Source organism: Scylla paramamosain, chromosome 19 (genome assembly GCF_035594125.1).
Source record: "Scylla paramamosain isolate STU-SP2022 chromosome 19, ASM3559412v1, whole genome shotgun sequence".
NCBI lineage: Eukaryota > Metazoa > Arthropoda > Malacostraca > Decapoda > Portunidae > Scylla > Scylla paramamosain.
Window position 1 is genome coordinate 10,011,017 of NC_087169.1, and position 18,628 is coordinate 10,029,644.

At 38.9% G+C, this 18,628-nt stretch overlaps 1 protein-coding gene across 8 annotated transcripts in view; it reads right to left on the reverse strand.

The window, feature by feature from the left end:
• LOC135109621 (DNA ligase 1-like) overlaps positions 1–18,628 on the reverse strand; it is a 195,424-nt gene that overhangs the window by 114,628 nt on the left and 62,168 nt on the right. For 7 of the 8 annotated variants that reach the window (XM_064021053.1, XM_064021054.1, XM_064021057.1 and 4 more), the window contains exon 7: positions 1,040–2,885. In XM_064021053.1, the coding sequence (XP_063877123.1) occupies positions 1,040–2,885 (1,846 nt within the window). Of the gene's footprint in view, positions 1–1,039; positions 2,886–5,523; positions 5,586–18,628 lie in introns of all 8 variants that reach the window. The other variant, XM_064021052.1, reaches the window with a different exon arrangement.

Consider the following 18,628-nt stretch of genomic DNA (forward strand, 5'->3'; position numbering starts at 1 on the left):
CACACACACACACACACTGAAACCTCAGTTCTAGAATTCAATTCATCCCTGAATGTCATTCAAAATCCAAAATGTTTGAAAACCAAAACTATTTTTCCCATAGGATTCAATGTGCTCAGGATAACTCCTGAACACCAAAAACTGATTGTTTACATTGAGGCTCTTCAACAGGATCACATTTACCTTATTTCAAAGATTGAATTACTGTATCACATTCTGTCTCTCTCTCCCAAATACATAAAATCAAATTAAATATTTATAGAAATTATAAATTACAGTAAAATCCCTCTTATCTGGCATCAATGGGACCGCCGACATGCCGGATACTTGAATAGAAGTGAAATTATGTCCACAATCACCACCCTACACTCCCGCATCTTACCATAACAAAGATCAGCTGATCTTAATCAGCAGCTGATCTGATCAGCTGCTTAAGTGTAAGCACAACACGTTTCCTCTTTTCTACAACTTTAGGCATGATGAAGGCATCAGGCGATAAACAGTGCACACACGGGACTGAGTCACTGAGTAAACACAGTACAGTGGGCCGCGGATGGCACGAAGCAGTGCGCTCTGGTGGTGAGGGGACAAAGTATGCCTCATGCGGGAATTTTAATCGATTTTATGAGTACACATTGATTTTTATTGATTTTAAGGCTCGGGGAAAAATGTGCCGGACACTTGAAGCTGCCGGATACTCGAATGCTGGATGAGAGGGATTTTACTGTAGTAATAAATGGTAGCTTTTGCTATGTCTTTTCATATTTGAAATCAAGTAATTTTACTCTAAAACAGAACAGAAACTGAAGCAATAATGAGTTTAAAATTTTGTTCAAAAAACGATTTGTTTGAAAAGGGAAGCATTCAGTAACTGACATTACAATATATATATATATATATATATATATATATATATATATATATATATATATATATATATATATATATATATATATATATATATATATTATTAAAAATACCTTAACTCACACACAAAAGTACTACATTTAGATACAAAAAAGTGAAATTCAGAAAATACCTCTCTGACTGATGGTTGCCATGATTGTTGTTTGATTCTTCTTTTCCTTGATACATACTCTTCTTCACTTTCCTCACTTTCTTCAGTTTCTTCCTCCTCATTTTCTTCACTTTCTTCAGTTTCTTCCTTCTTTTTCTTCTTTTTTTTCCTCTTTCTTTTTACTACTTCCTCCTCTTCATCACTTTCTTCAGTTTCTTCCTCCTTCTGCTTCTTCTTTTCCTTTTTACTCTTCTTTTTTATTTTTACTTCCTCCTCTTCCACATTTCCTTCAGTTTCTTCCTCCTCTTTCTTTTTTTTCCTTTTCCTCTTCTTTCTTGTTTCTATATTCTCTTCCTCACTTTCTTCACTTTTTTCATCTCTGTTCTTTTCCTTTATCTTCTTTTTCACTTCTACCTCTTTCTCAACCTCACTTTCTTCAATTTCTTCTTCCTTCTCTTTCTTCTTTTTCTTTTTTCTCTTTTGTTTTATATCTATATCCTCCTCTTCCTCACTTTCTTCATTTTTTTTCTTTTCCTTTCTTCTCTTCATTTTTACTTTTATTTCCTTCTCAAAGTCACTTCCTTCAGTTTCTTCCTCTTCCTTCTCTTCCTTTTTTCCTTTCTTTTTTACTCCTACCTCCTCCTCCTCACTTATTTCAGTTTCTTCCTCCTCATCTTCCTCTTTTTTTCTTTTCTCTTCTGCCTCTACCTCTCGCTCTTCCACCTCTTCTTCCTTATTCTGGACTTCCATCTTCCTCCTTAACGATGTAAAAGATTCTTTCTTTGACAAGTAATCATAAGTCATTTTCGTTTCATGATTAACTGTGACACTCCTTTCCATATGCTGTGAGGACTCAAGCATTTCTTTTCCCAGCAATTTTTCCTTTACCATTTTTTTTCCTTTTCTCTTGCTGACATGTACTTTATTGCTATTGTTGTCCTTCCTTGTCACACTTTGGATAGGAGAAAGTCTTCCTCTCATATTACTGTCAAACAAAGGAATTTCTGGGGACAAGGAGGTATTACTGTTCATCACAAGGCTCTGTGGATCCATCTCATGAGTAACATCTGAAAGCTGCTCTTGCTGGTAAGATGGAGAGAGGATTTCTGAGGCACTGCTTGAATTGGAAGTTGCATTTAGTTGCACTGCTGTACCTTCTTCATCACTGATGTTTTCTTCTGAATTTTCAAGGATCCCAATGGATGAGTCAGGTTCCTGCTGTTCATCCTCATGTTGCTGCACCATATTGCTTTGAGTATTGCTGTTGTTCCTCTCATCTGCTCCCAACACTTGGGAGTGCAGGTGGATGACACTAAACCCTTGACTTTCCTTAGTTGTAGCCTGCCTCTCAAAGTTAAGTACTTCCTCTTTTTTATCTGCCTGGTTGTTACAGAGGGAATTTGATTCTTGTAAATTTATTTCATCATCACTGTTTTCTTTCTTCTTTTTTGTATTATTTTGGAGATGGCAAACTGATATCTGCTGACCTTCATCTTGTTTTTTGTCCTTTCCTTCACCTTTTCCTCTCAGCTGTTGTACAACAGATATGCTTTCTTGTTTGTCTTCATCTTTTTCATCTCTATTATTTGCCTGGCTACAAAATGTAAAAAACGTTCTGTTTACTCTCTTGTCTGTTGTACAGTCCTCAGTGTCTACAGTTGCCTGTGATTTGTCTCTCTTTTTGTTATTATTTCTCACCCCCTCCTCTTCCATTCCTTCCCTTGTTTGCCCTTGAGGGAGATTCACAATTTTGTCCTTTCTTCTTGCATGCTGTACATGACCCCCCTCTTCATCCAGCTCCATGCCTATGCTCTTATTTTTTGTCGTACTAGAAACTAAAGACAGTTGTCTTCCAGTGAAGCCAAACCTGAGGAAGAAAACACAACAGTGATAATGTTGAGGTAATGGTACTAGTGGGTTGAAAAAACCCAGTTAAAAAAAGAAAACCCACTGGGTTTTTTTGGGGTTATTGTTTTTTGTTTTTGTTTTGTTTTTAGTGGCTTATTTGGGTTTTATTTTATTTTTGTTTATTGCTCATATTTATATGTAAATCAGTTTAAATAAGAAATTAAAAAGTAATGTAGAGTGAAACAAAAGGTTTGAAGTGTCTTTTTTTCTTCATCTAGAAGGAGACCCACCCAAGAGCAAAAAATAATGTATAGGAAAAAAAAAAAAGGGGGGAGGTGCCCACTGAGGTGCTTGTCCCAGAAGAGTCCAAAGCAGTAGTCAGAAATTACAGGATAAGTGTCTCAAAACCTCCCTCTTGAAATGGTTCAAATCATAGGAAGGTGGAAATACAAAGCAGACAGGGAGTTCCACAGTTTACCAGAAAAGGGGATGAATGATTGAGAATACTGGTTAACTTTTGTACTAGAGAGAGATGGACAGAATAGGTGTGAGAAAAAGAAGAAATTCTTGTGCAGCAAGGCCACAGGAGGAGGGAAGGCATGCATTTAGCAAGATCAAAAGATAGCAAGACATGCAACATTGTGGTGATGTGAGAAAGGCTGAAGACACTAAATTAGAGGAGTAGATAAGACAAAAAGCTTTTGATTACACCCTGTCTAAAAGACTGGTATGAGTGGAACCCCCTATACATGTGAAGTATACTTTATACATGGATGGATAAGGCCCCTATACAGAGTTAACAGCTAAGGGAGGCGAGAAACATTGGCGGAGACGACTCAGAACGCCCAACTTGAAAGAAACTGTTTTGGCTAGAGATGAGATGTGAGGTTTCCAGTTTAGATTGTTAGTAAAGGACAGATGATGGATATTCAGAGGGAAACAATTGAGTGTCATTGAAGGAGAGGGAATAGTTGTCTGGAAGGTTGTGTCAAGTTGACAGATGGAGGAACTGAGTTTTTGAGGCATTGAACTATACTAAGTGTGCTCTGCCCCAATCAGAAATTTTAGAGATCACAAGTCAGATGTTCTGTGGCTTCCCTGCATGAACAGTTTACTTCCTGAAGGGTTGGACATCTACAAAAAGACGTGGAAAAGTGCAGGGTGGTATCACCAGCGTAGGAGGGGATAGGACAAGAAGTTTGGTTTAGAAGATCACTGATCAATAATAGTAAGAGAGTGGGTAACAGGACAGAATCCTAAGGAACACCACTGTTAATAAATTTAGAAGTACAGTGACTGTCTACCACAGCAGCAAAAGAATGGTCAGAAAGGAAACTTGATATGAAGTTATGGAGAGAAGGATACAAGCCATAGGAAATCAAAGCTTTGTGCCAGACTCTATCAAATGCTTTTGATATGTCTAAGGCAACAGCAAAAGTTTCACCAAAATCCCTAAAAGAGGATGACAAAGACTCAGTAAGGAAAGCCAAAAGATCACCAGTAGAGCAGCCTTGACGGAACCCATGCTGGCAATCAGATAGGAGGTTGTGAAGTGATAGATGTTTAAGAAACTTCCTGTTGAGGATAGATTCAAAACAGGCAGGAAATTAAATCAATAAGATGGTAGTTTGAGGGAATAGAATGGTCACCCTTTTCAGGAAAATGCTGAATTTAGGCAAATTTCCAGCAAGAAGGAAAGGTATATGCTGACAGACTGAGTTGGAAGAGCTTGACTAAGCAAGGTGCAAGCACAGAGGCACAGTTTTAGAGAACAATAGGAGGGACCCCACCAGGTTCATAAGCCTTCTGAGGGTTTAGGTATGTAAGGGATTGGAAAATATCACTGCAAAGGATTTTAATGGGTAGCATGAAGTAATCAGACAGTGAAGAGGGAGGAGCAAGCCCAGAATCATCCAAGGTAGTGTTTTCAGCAAAGGTTTGAGCAGAGTTCAGCTTTAGATGAGATGGCAGTGGTGCCATCAGGCTGAAATAAAGGAGGGAAAGATGAAGAAGCAAAGTTATTAGAGATGTTTTTGGCTAGATGCCAGAGGTCATGAGATGAGTTAGATCTTGAAAGATTTTGGCACTTTCTATTTATGAAGAACAGACACTTGTTTAGGTCATGCTGATGCAGGTTGGTCCGGTTGGACAAAGTTTGTGTTAACTTGTGCTATACAGGAAATGAATGGGTCTGGCTTGACTACTTTTACATTTTTATGTATATGTACATATATAAACTTTACTTATCAATATGATATAGAAGTAAATTTTGATACGCAATCAAAAAAAAAAAAAACACAAAAAGTTTTTTTCTTTTTTGTAGGTTTATAAGACCAACCCTGGGTGATGGTGGCATAGTACTAATGTTTAGAGAAATGGATTGGTCTAGTATAGTCTCGTATCTGTTCCTAATAACTTTCTTGAGAGGACAGCTATAACCGAAGTCTTTAATAAGTCTGCTTATTTCATTCTACCACTAAATACTCAATTATAACATTTAGTTCCCTTACTTTGCAGTAAATCATCACATAGTTGCCTTTTTTCACCATTCCATCACTGCAGTGGCAGATTGCCACAGGCCTTCTCCTGAACATATAATCAGAGGTGTTACAAGCAGCTTAACATTCTAAATATTATTTCATAAGCAATTTTCTCACCCAAGCTTTCCAGTTTCTTCTTCAGCATTAGCATTTAAGGGGTGGCAGACTCACAGACGAAACTGCCAACACAAGGCATAGGAAATATGATGCCTGCAAGAGGCATGGAACACACACACATACTAAAGGATCTGAGTCATGGTAGTAATATGTGAGCAGTGTGTTTATGTTTGGGTGCAACATATGCTCTATCAACAGGGAATATGTAGTATGTATTACTGTGATAGTGAATCAAATTCTTGGCCAGTCTTGTTTCACTGTTTTGTGGAGAAAGGCCAGACAAACACAAGGTCAGATATGGTGTAATCATATACAGGAAGAATTACTGTGCATATATATATATATATATATATATATATATATATATATATATATATATATATATATATATATATATATATATATATATATATATATATATATATATATATATATATATATATATATATATATATATATATATATATATATATAGTGATGTTGGATGAAGTTGTGACTCACCACTTAAAACTGACAGTAAACAGCTTGCAGCTCTAACTGCATGCTCTCAGCCAGTTCCAAATGATGAGTGCTGAAAACTCTCCAATAATAGTGTGATCATGTGATGACAATAACAATTCAGTGGCTCAATGCCACACAAGGCTGCAGGGTTAAACAATTGTCCCTTGATTTGCATGCCCACATGTTTTTGCCCAAAAGAATAAAATGTTTGGAACCACCACAGGCAAGATGGGGAGGGATGGTATCATCTCCCTGCGAAGATCAACAAAATTGTTGCCCATGCTGGCCTCCACTAAGTCACCATCTTTCACTTCCATGCTGCCAACATAGGTCTGAATGAGAATGAAATTTTGATATGTTATACAGCAGTTCTGAGTGTTCTATCTTGATTTCCCCAGATGTAATATTTTTTTTTTTTTTATCAAAGTATGAATGAATTTATAAATTTATCAATTTTCATGGAAGTCTTTCCCTTCTTACCAGAATGAGGTTTGGCAGAGGAACTTCATTGTCATTCAAACTTTTGCTAGCAGCAAGGATGTGAAAGACACCAGCTCTGTGGCAGCCAATACAGGCAGTAATCTCATTGATCTTGACTCCTTGTCTCAGAGCAATGATACCAGCCCTCTCCACCTTGCATGTGGTGGCCCTGACCATTTTTGTCCTTTGGGTGAAAAATGATGGGCCTCTGTATTTCACATGGCAAAAATGCACAAGTAGGCAAATTCAGAGACAAAAGTTTAGCCCTGCAGCCTCATGTGGCTTTGAGATACTAAGGCGTTGTTGTCATCACATGATCGCATTATTACTGGGAAATTACCAGAGCTCACCATTTGAAGCTGAGCAAGAGCATGTAGGTTTTGCAGCAGTTAGAGTTGCAAACCAATTACCAGCTATTTTAAATGACAACAAATCACAACTTCATCTGCTGACACTGTACATATATATTCACAACTGGCCCTCAACATTCACAGATTCACCATTCATGGATTTGATTATTCACAGATTGACACCAAAAGGGAAAATAACTTTTAACAATTCAAATCTTGTGTGCAGTGTGGCTAACCTTGCTACACACATCATGATAATGACAAGGAAATAGATGAATACAAGAAAATAGTGAAATATGGGGAAGGAAAAAGCACAAATAGTGAGTGTTAACTTGGAGGATAATAATGGAGAAATACTGACAGTAATAACAACCTATGTACCACACAAAACAAATTCTTTGAGCAAGGAAGGTTATGAGAAAATAATAGAAGATACCATTCAGTGGTTGAGCAAATTAATCAAAAGTAATAAAAGAGTATTATTGGTTGGTGACTTCAACTGCAAAGAAGTAAATTGAGAAACACTCAAGGCAGGAGAAAATGAGACTGCATGGGGAGAAAGATTTCTGAAGTTATGGAAAACACAATGATGTAATGGGTGACTGAAAATACAATATACAGAGAAGAGGAACCAACAAGACTAAATCTAATAACAAAAAGAATTGACCTAACTAAAGAATTAAGATATGTGTGCCCCAAGGGAAAAAGTGACCATATAATAATAAAAATAAAAGCTGATAATAATGTCAGTGAAGAGGGTGAATTATACAAAGAAAACAGGAGAAACTATGGGAAAGTGAATATAGATGATCTTAAGAAACTTTAAGAAGAAATGGACTGGAGAAAGCTGAAAAGAGCAAATGATGTGCAAGATAAGTATGGCATTTTTATGAAACTATATGAGATACACAAAAATATGTCACACTATACAAAACTCATGAGTGAATAAATGTCCCACTAGACAAACCTTAAGAAAAAGGAAAATGGGAGTGGTTCAATGCAAGATGTGCAAGTGCAAAGAAGAAGAGATGAAGCATGGATAAGAGTGAAAAGAAATTGAAACCACAAAAATAAAAAAGACTTGAAGATAGATATGAAATGGACAAGTGTAGATATGGAGACAGGACCACATGAGCGTAGCTAAGGCCCTGTAAATTACAACTAGGTAAATACACACCAATTCTCATTTGCTTCTCAGTTTGCTAGCATTATCAGACTGATAGCAAATGTTTCCCACTACCTTTATGTTGTGTGCATTTCCCACTGATGCTTAGCTGTCCCTCTCCCTCTCCTCACTCATGCTGTGACCACATTCATTTTTTTTTTGTAGGAGGGACACCGGCCAAGGGCAACAAAAATCTAATAAAAAAAAGCCCACTGAAATGCCAGTCCCGAATAGGGTCCAAAGTGGTGGTCAAAAATAGTAGGGTGTCTTGAAACCTCCCTCTTGAAGGAGTTCAAATCACAAGAAGGTAGAAATACACAAGCAGGAAAGGAATTCCAGAGTTTACTAAAGAAGGGGATGAATGATTGGGAATACTGATTAACTCTTGCATTAGAGAGGTGAACAGAATAGGGGTGAGAGAAGGAAGAAAGTCTTGTGCAGTGAGGCCGCTGGAGGAGGTGAGGCATGCAGTTAGCAAGATCAGAAGAGATGTTAGCATGAAAATAGCGGTAGAAGATAACAAGAGATACAACATTCCGGTGATGAGAAAAAGGCTGAAGACAGTCAGTTAGAGAGGAGCTGATGAGATGAAAAGCTTTTGATTCCACCCTGTCTAAAAGTGGTATGAGTGGAACCCACCCCAGACATGTGAGGCATACTCCATATATGGACAGATAAGGCCCTTGTACAGAGTTAGCAGCTGGGGGGATGAGAAAAACTGACAGAGACATCTGAGTGCCTAACTTCATAAAAGCTGTTTTAGCTAGAGATGAGATATAAAATTTCCAGTTTATATTATAAGAAAAGGACAGACCGAGGATGTTCAGTGTAGAAGACAGGGCCCAGTTGAGTGTCACTAAAGAAAAGGGAATAATTGTTTGGAACGTTGTGTCAAATTGATAGATGGAGGAATTGAGTTTTGAGGTATTGAACAATACTAAGTTTGCTCTGACTCAATCAAAAATTTAAGAGAGATCAGAAGTCAGGCATTCTGTGGCTTCCCTGCATGAACTGTTTACTTCCTAAAGGGCTGGACATATGTAAAAAGATATGGAAAAGCGCAGGGTGGTATCATGAGCCTAGGACTGGATAGGGCAAAAAGTATGGTTTAAGAGATCATTGAAGAATAATAGGAAGAGAGTGGGTGACAGGACAGAACCTTGAGGAACACCACTGTTAATAGATTTAGAAGAGCAGTGACCATCTATCACAGCAGAAATAGAACGGTCAGAAAGGAAACTTGAGATGAAGTTACAGAGAGAAGGACAGAAGCCGTAGGAGGGTAATTTGGAAATCAAAGCTTTGTGACAGACTCTATCAGAAGTTTTTGATATGTCTAAGGCAACAGCTAAAGTTTCACCAAAATCTCTAAAAGAGGATGACCAAGACTCAGTAAGGAAAGCCAGATCACCAGTAGAGGAGCCTTGACAGAACTCATACTGGCAATTAGATAGAAGGTTGTGAAGTGATAGATGTTTAAGAATCTTCCTGTTGAGGATAGATTCAAAAACTTTAGATAGGTAGGAAATTAAAGCAACAGATGGTAGTTTGGGAGATTAGAATGGTCACCCTTTTTAGGAACAGGTTGAATGTAGGCAAACTTCCAGCAAGAAGTGGATGTTGACAAAGTTGAAAGAGTTTGACTAGGCAAGGTGCAAGCATGGCAACGCAGTTTCAGAGAACAGCAGGAGGGACCCCATCAAGTCCATAAGCCTTCCAAGAGTTTAGGCCAGCAAGGACATGGAAAACATCACTGCAAAAGATTTTAATAGGTAGCATGAAGTAGTTAAAGGGTGGAGGAGAGGGAGGAAGAAGCCCTGAATTGTCCAAGGTAGAGTTTTTAGCAAAGGTCTGGCCAAAGATTTCAGCTTTAGAGATAGATGTGATAGCAGTGGTGCCATCTGGTTGAAATAAAGGAGGGAAAGAAGAAGCAAAGTTATTGGAGATGTTTTTGGCCAGATGCCAAAAATCATGAGTGTAGTTAGATCTTGAAAGATTTTGACACCTTCTATTAATGAAGGAGTTTTTGGCTAGTTGGAGAACAGACTTGGCACGGTTCTGGACAGAAATATAAAGTGCATGAGATTCTGGTGATGGAAGACTCAAACACCTTTTGTGGGCCACCTCTCTATCAAGTATAGCATGAGAACAGGCTGTGTTAAGCCAAGGTTTACAAGGTTCAGGTCAAGAAAAAGAGTGAGGGATGTATGCTTCCATGCCAAACACTATCTCCTGTCACGTGCTCGGCACACAGAGACAGGTCTCTGTCACAGAAGCAGTAGTCATTCCAAGGAAAATCAGCAAAATACCTCCTCATGTCCCCCCAACTAGCAAAGGCAAAACGTCAGAGGCACCTATGCTTAGAGAGATCCTGAGGAGGGACCGGAGCGATAAGACAAGATACAGATTGTGATTTGAGGAGCCCAATGGAGAAGAGAGGGTAACAGCATAAGCAGAAGGATTAGAGGTTAGGAAAAGGTCAAGAATGTTGGTGGTATCTCAAAGACATTCAGGAATACAAGTAGGGTGTTGCACCACTTACTCTAGGTCATGGAAGATAGTAAAGTTGAAGGCCAGTTCACCAGGATGGTCAGTGAAGAGAGAGGAAAGCCAAAGCTGGTGGTGAATATTGAAGTTTCCAAGAATGGAGATCTCCGCAAAAGGGAAGAGAGAATGTGCTCCACTTTGGAAGTTAAGTAGTCAAAGAATTTCTTACAGTCAGAGGAGTTAGGTGAGAGGTGTAGAGCACAGATACACTTAATTTGAGAGTGACTCTGTAGTTGTAGCCAGATGGCGGAAAACTCAGAAGATTCAAGAGCATGGGCATGAGAGCAGGTTGTCATTGTGCACATAAATGCAACATCCAGCTTAGGATTGAAAATGAGGATAGAGAAAGTAGGAGGGAACAGAAAAGTGGCTACTGTCAGTTGGCTCAGACATCTGTTTCAGTGAGGAAAAGATGAGGCTTATTAGAGGAGAGGTGATGTTCTACAGATTGAAAATTAGATCTAAGACCATGAATGTTGCAGAAACTAATGAAGAAAAGTTAAGAGGGGGTGTCAAGACACTTAGGTTTGATACCAGAAGAGCAGTCTAACCTGAGGACATTTGTGGTCCCCTCCCCAGGTGGGGACTCCGAGGCAGGTGTAGGAGTCACCATGATTTTGAATTTTGAGGGAAGGGTGTGTGTGTAATTAGGTGCTTGTAGTTTTGTGTGAAGGAAGAGAGTTGTCTTTAGGGAGCAGGCTGTGACTGGCCCCTTGTACTGTGAGACACAAAGAGAAACATTCAGTGAAGTCACAGCTGGTTTTAATGATAAGTTCACAGCACCCCCTGATTCAGTGCTTTAGACCTCATTGGGAGTAATTATCATTTCGGCAGGTACCTACTGCCTCCTCATGTTAACATGGGGCCCTAAGAGACCTTCCCAGACACCTGCTGGAGACATCCCGAAGTGTGTGAAGAAGGTGCTGACTGGAGGAAAAGGTGGAGCTGTTAAATGATATCAAAGAAGGGAGGCAGAAGAGTGGAGTGTGTGATAACAGCAGTGATGACACAGGATTGGCAGTCGTGTTGGTGATACCAAGGAGTAGGGAGGGTGGTGCAAAAGGTCACACCACAAAATACATTACTATTTCACTTTTTTTATTAAATATCAAATAAAATATTAATCAAAACACATACAAAGGGCTTTCCTTTATCTAAATAAGGCCATAGTCAAGAATGTTTTCAAATGGATATTCCACAGAATGGGTGGGGTTTTCTCAAGAGAGCACACAAACTATCATCAGATTTTAAATATTCACAGATGTCTCTGTCACATAATGTTGGTGAATGCTGAAAAAAGATATATATATATATATATATATATATATATATATATATATATATATATATATATATATATATATATATATATATATATATATTTGATAGTACAGTAAAATCCCTCTTATCTGGCATCAACGGGACCACCGACATGCCGGATACTTGAATAGAAGTGAAATTATGTCCACAATCACCACCCTACGCTCATACATCTTACCATAACAAAGATCAGCTGATCTTAATCAGCAGCTGATCTGATCAGCTGCTTAAGTGTAAGCACAACACACTTCCTCTTTTCTACAACTTTAGGCATGATGAAGATGTTAGGCAATAAACAGTGCACACGCAGGACTGAGTCACTGAGTAAACACAGTGCAGTGGGCCGCAGGTGGCGTGAAGCAGTGCGCTCTGGTGGCGAGGGGACAAAGTATGTCTCGCACAGGAATTTTAATCAATTTTATGAGTACACATTGATTTTTTATTGATTTTAAGGCTCGGGGAAAAATGTGCCGGATACTTGAAGCTGCCGGATACTCGAATGCCGGATGAAAGGGATTTTACTGTACAGTAAAATCCCTCTCATTTTACTGTACATAAGACGTAAGAGCATATAAGACACACCCCCATTTCAGAAAAAAAAAGAGGACTTTATGTATTTAAGCATTTAATGTTTAAAGCAAGCTAGCAGTATAGCTAAACAAAATTCAAGCAATCAAATAGTAAAAATATCCTACATGGTTGCAGTAATAAAACAAAGGTAGTGGCCTAGTCATGGAGGCGAGGCGAAGAATGCATTCCAGCTGCCAAGATGTCAACAACACACTTAGCATGTCACTGAACAGGGCTGCGTTTTCATTTTCAACAATTCCTTACATCATATTATGATTGAAAAATATGATATAGCACCCTTACGAGGCTAAAACCCTTGTAAATACAAGGGTGTAAATCTTTGGGTATACAGGTGAAGGAAATTTCAAAATCAAATCTACAGGAGGCTTCACATTTACATATAAGACACACGATGATTTTCTTAACCATTTCTATGAGAAAGTTACATCTTATACACTGTCAAATACAATATATATATATATATATATATATATATATATATATATATATATATATATATATATATATATATATATATATATATATATATATATATATATATATATATATATATATATATATATATATATATATATATATATATATATATATATATATATATATATATATATATATATATATATATATATATATATATATATATATATATATATATATATATATATATATATATATATATATATATATATATATATATATATATATTATGAGCAGTGCCATAAAGAGAGAGAGAGAGAGAGAGAGAGAGAGAGAGAGAGAGAGAGAGAGAGAGAGAGAGAGAGAGAGAGAGAGAGAGAGAGAGAGAGAGAGAGAGAGAGAAAGGCAGAGGGTGCCTGAAGTATGATAATTTATGCCTGTGTGGGGGAGCATGCTGGCTGGCTGCCACCTCCCCATCTCTCCCCCATTCAACCCTCTCCCCCTTGTCATGTGACTTAGCCTGCACCTCTGAGTGCACAGTTGAAGCTGTCTCCTTTGTCAGTTGGGTTTTGTTGGTCATTAGGAGAGGACGCTTTACCATATTTGACGGCGTATAAGATGTACCTTTTTTCCATAAAAAGGTTTAAAAAAACTACCCTGTGTCTTATACACAAATGTGAGGCCTCCCATTGATTTAATTTTGAAATTTCTTTCAACCATACACCCAAAGATTTACACCAACATGTAATAGGCAAGAGTGCTATATCATATTTTTCAACCATAATATGATGTAAAGAAATGTTGAAAATGAAAACACGGTCCTATTAAGTGATGCACCAAGTGTGTTGTTGACATCTCAGCAGCTGGGTTGCATTCTTCACCTTGCCTCCATGACCAGGCCACTACCTGTTTTATTACTGTAATCATGTAGGATATTTTTACTATTGTGATTGTTTGCTTTTTTATTCAGCTGTACAGCTAGCTTGCTTTAAACATTATATGCTTAAATACATAAAAAAGTTTTTTTCTGAATATGCCCTGCTGAAATTGTGGTGCATCCCATATGCCTGTGCGTTTTGTATGCCATCAAATACAGGAGCTTGTAGGAGTGATGGAAAACTGGCACAAGAAATTTTGTATAATTTAGAGGGCTATGCATAGTAGTTACTGTTGGATCAGTAGCAGTAATATTGTACTAGGTAATATATATATTATGCTTCTCATAGTACTTCTGTAGTGGTGACCAAAGAAACATGGTGGTAATGCTACCAGGTTATATTAATAAAATAAACTGTACAAAATAATAATAAATAATGAAGCTGCCAGGTGCCATATGTCTGCCATCGAGGCCAGGGGGACATAAACTGGGGTGGTTGCTGGGTCGGCTCAGGTCACAGCCAGGGCTAGCATCCAGAGGACAAAGGTTGAGGGTTGACCTGACTCCACATGGTGACAAGCAAGGTGGCCAGAGGCTAGCGTCAGGTCCCAGGGGAAAGGCGTGCCATGGAATGTGGGCAGCAAAGGTGTGGGAGTGTGTCCCCACACCTGCACAATATGCCCTTACTGCACTAGGTAGCATAAGCACCTTGCAAAAGGTTGGCAGGTGTAGTGCAAGTTAAATTGGGTGGACTGTTCTGTCTTGCCACCTCCATCACAGCATCCTCGTTGTTTCATGTCTTGTTCAGAGTCTGAGAGTAGTTCTCTGACCATCTCAGGTCATGTTTGTTGTATACTTGTCTCATAAGTGTTTTCTGCCGTTAATTCCTTCACTACAATGACACCTAAATAGGTGTCATGAAACGCCAGTGGCACATACGATAATGCCTATGTAGGCATTATGGTTGGATTCTATTCTAGTTGTTGTTGAGTGACCCTGTATCCTGTGTTGACTTGTCTTGACAGTATTATATCCTTGAGGTTCTATTGCTCCTCCCACCCTCCCTGTTCCCACTTCAGTCTCAGGTCAGGGTTCAGTCTCAGTTCCACAGTCTCAGGTCAGGGTTCCTAGTGAACGGACATGTTTAGTGAGCAGTGACCTGATGCTAATATAGCTGGCTAGTGTAGACATGGCGTCTTGTGTTGCTGAGTCGTCTCATTGTGTTAGTTCTCCTGTTCTCGAGGCCTTCGTTGCAAAAGTCTCAGAGGTGGAGGATGAGTTCCATAGAAGGATCTCTGAGGTGCAGGCTGAGTTTCGTGAGAGGATCTCAGACCTGGAGGCTGAGTTCTGTGAGAGGATCTCAGTTACCCTGTCCCAAGGTAGAGTGCTTGTGTTTGGTGATAGTCAGGTTAGGCACTTAGATAATATGTTCTGTGCTAGAGATAGGAAGCGTAGGTTGAGGGTGTGTTTGTCGAGGGTGTGTTTGGGATAGGGAAGGTAGCTGAAAGGCTAGACACGTGCTTGGAAAAAAGATGGGACCAAGCCCATTGTTTTTCTCAGCATGGGTAAGAATGACCTTGGTAAGGTCAGGAGTGAGAAACTTTTCAGGAGGTTTCGACAGGCTCTGTACAGGATTAGGGACAAGGGAGCTGTGGTGTGTGGTGTCTTGCCGAGGAGGGGAGTTGGTGCTGAGTGGCTGTCCAGGGCTATTACAGTGAATTGCAGGCTTGCGAATTATTGTAAGAGTAATGGATGGATGTTCATCGACAACTGGGATCTCTTCTATGGTAGGGACACCTTGTACACCCAGGATGGAGTGCATTTATCACACCAGGGTGTTCGGGTTTCGGCCAGAACACTCAAGCGGGAGGTAAATGCACTCCAACGCTTTTTTCGTTAGTCAGGAGGAAAGAAGGGGTATTGAGGAGAGCAAATTAGTTAAATCTAGAAAGGTGACTAGCTCAGGGAAGGTGAGAAATAGCTTAAGTGTTTACTACACAAATTGTAGAAGTATTTTGAATAAAATAGACTTGCTTAGAGGAATAGCATGTGTAGAGAACTTTGATATCAAAGCTTTAACTGAAACTTGTGTTAGATATGTCAGGAAAAGTATTTAATCCATAGGTTAAAATAGATGGTTATACACTGTTCTATAAAGATAAGAAAAACAGGAGAGGAGGAGGCCTCTCATTATACGTTACGGACACATTACAGTGTTGTATTAACAGTAGAATCAAAACAGATAACAAAACAGAGTTGATATTGGTAGATATTAAGGAAGGATCACAGTCAGTAGTACTGGGAATAGTGTACAGGCCATACAGGTACAGTCAGGTTTGTGTGGTAGGAGATTTTAATTTTAGGAGTATCAACTGGAGCCTGATGGTGGGTAACAAAGAAGCAGAGGAATTTCTTAAGGTAATTCAGGATAATTTTTTAAAACAGGTAGTCGCAGAACCCACAAGGGGGAACAATATTCTAGATTTAATTCTTACTAACAGGGAGGAAGCAGTCACGCACGTAGAGGTTGGAGGACAGATAGGTAACAGAAAATGGGAAGAAAATCTTAGAAGCAAAACACTATTAAAATACCTGACTTTAGGAGAGTAGATTTTGAAGAATTAAAAAGGTACCTCCAAGGAGTTGACTGGCAATGGCTGCAGGGTGAGGTCAGGTCCAGGATGGAGTTGAGAGAGATAAGGCAAGATGAGAGAGGTGAGGGTGTAGGGAAGAGGTGTCTGGAAGGGGCAGAGGAGAGAGGGAGGGGGAGATAGGTGTGAGTATGTTGGAAGGACAGGTCATGCTGAAATGGGAGAGATGAGATTGAGGCGAGTAGATGAGGGAGTGGAGAGGATGGTATGGGCCGAGATGAGGGGATTAGGAGAAGTAAATGTAGATGAGTTGTATAAATATGTAGTAAAGTTCATTCATGTCAGTTAGCAAACATCCCATACAGAACAATAAAATCACAGAAAAATAACCCTAAATGGATGACTACTAGATTAAAACATTATATAGGGTGGAAGAGAAGTATAAACAAGAGATTAAAGGCAGGTGAAGAAGTTTTAAGGCCACAATATAATGAATTAGTTAGAACAGTCAGGAGGTTAACGAGGAAAGCTAAGGGCAATTATGAATTAAAGGTAGCCAGCCAGGCGAAGATGGACCACAAGGGATTTTTTCAGGTATACAGGACGAAGAATAAGGATACTATAGGTCCATTAAAGGCAGCAGATGGAGAGCTGGTTAGTTCTGGGGAGATTAGTAAACTTCTGAATGAGTATTTTTTAACCGTCTTCACCCAGGAAAACATGCAGGATATGCCAAATAGTGAACAGATGTTTAGAGCAGATGAGAATGAGAAGCTGATAGATATTACCATAACTAGAAAAGAGTGGAACAGGAGGTAGATAGGCTGAAAAAGTTCAAGACACCAGAACCAGATGAAATATATCCCAGAGTACTTAAGGAATGCAAAGAGGTTATTAGTGAGCCGTTAGTTTCTGTCTCTAGGAAATCATTGGAGTCGGGTGAGGTACCAGTAACGTGGAGGAAGGCTAATGTAGTACCCATCTTTAAGAAAGGAGATAAAACTTTAGCATCTAACTATAGACCTGTCAGCTTAACTTCAGTTGTAGGTAAAATATTAGAGTCAATAATAGCGAGGAACATTAGGGAACATTTAGACAAACATAACTTGATAAATCAGTCACAGCATGGCTTCACGAAGGGGAAGTCTTGCCTGACAAACTTGTTAAGTTTTTACAGTAAAGTGTATGAGGCAGTAGATAATGGTGATTGTTATGGTATCTTATATCTAGACTTTAATAAAGCATTTGACAAGGCACCCCATCAAAGGCTCCTGAGAAAGGTTAGGGCACACAGGATAGATGGGAAGGTGTTAGGCTGGATAAGGTCATGGCTTACCAACAGGCGACAAAGAGTTGTAATAAAAGGCTCAAAATCCGAGTGGGGTCATGTAATTAGTGGGGTGCCACAAGGATCAGTATTAGGGCCATTGTTATTTCTAATATATATCAATGACTTGGATAGTGGAATTAGTAGTGATGTTAGTAAATTTACAGATGACATAAAGATAGGTAGATTAATTAGGTCAGAATTGGATGCCATCACCTTGCAGGCAGATTTAGATAGGATGAATGAATGGACGGATAGATGGCAAATGCAATTTAATATCAACAAATGCAAAGTACTTAGCGTAGGTAGAGGAAACCCACACATTAGGTACACATTAAACAATGAAACTCTGGTAGGTACAAGGTACGAAAAAGATCTAGGAATTATATTTAGCTCTGAACTCCATCTAGGAAAACAATGCATAGAGGCCAGAAACAGGGCAAATACGGTACTAGGACTAATTTTTAGGAGTGTTAAAAGTAGAAGGCTGGAAGTAATATTAAAGTTATACTTGGTGCTGGTCAGACCTCATTTAGACTATGCTGTGCAGTTCTGGTCCCCACATTACAGGAAAGATATAGGTCTATTAGAATCAGTACAGAGGAGAATGACTAAAAGGATACAGGGTATGAGGAGTATTTCTTAATAGGCGAGATTGAAACTGTTAAATTTACATTCTTTAGAGAGACGTAGGTTGAGTGGACCTGATATAAGTCTTGTAAGTGGTATAAGGGTTATAACAAGGGGGGATGTAAGCAAAATTCTTAGGATCAGTATCCAGGATAGAGCAAGAAATAATGGGTTCAAGCTTGAAAAATTTAGGTTTAGGAAGGAGATAGGAAGAAACTGGTTCTCAAATAGAGTGGTAGGTGAGTGGAACGGACTCAGTAATCGTGTTGTTAGTGCCAAGACATTGGGGCGCTTTAAGACAAGATTACA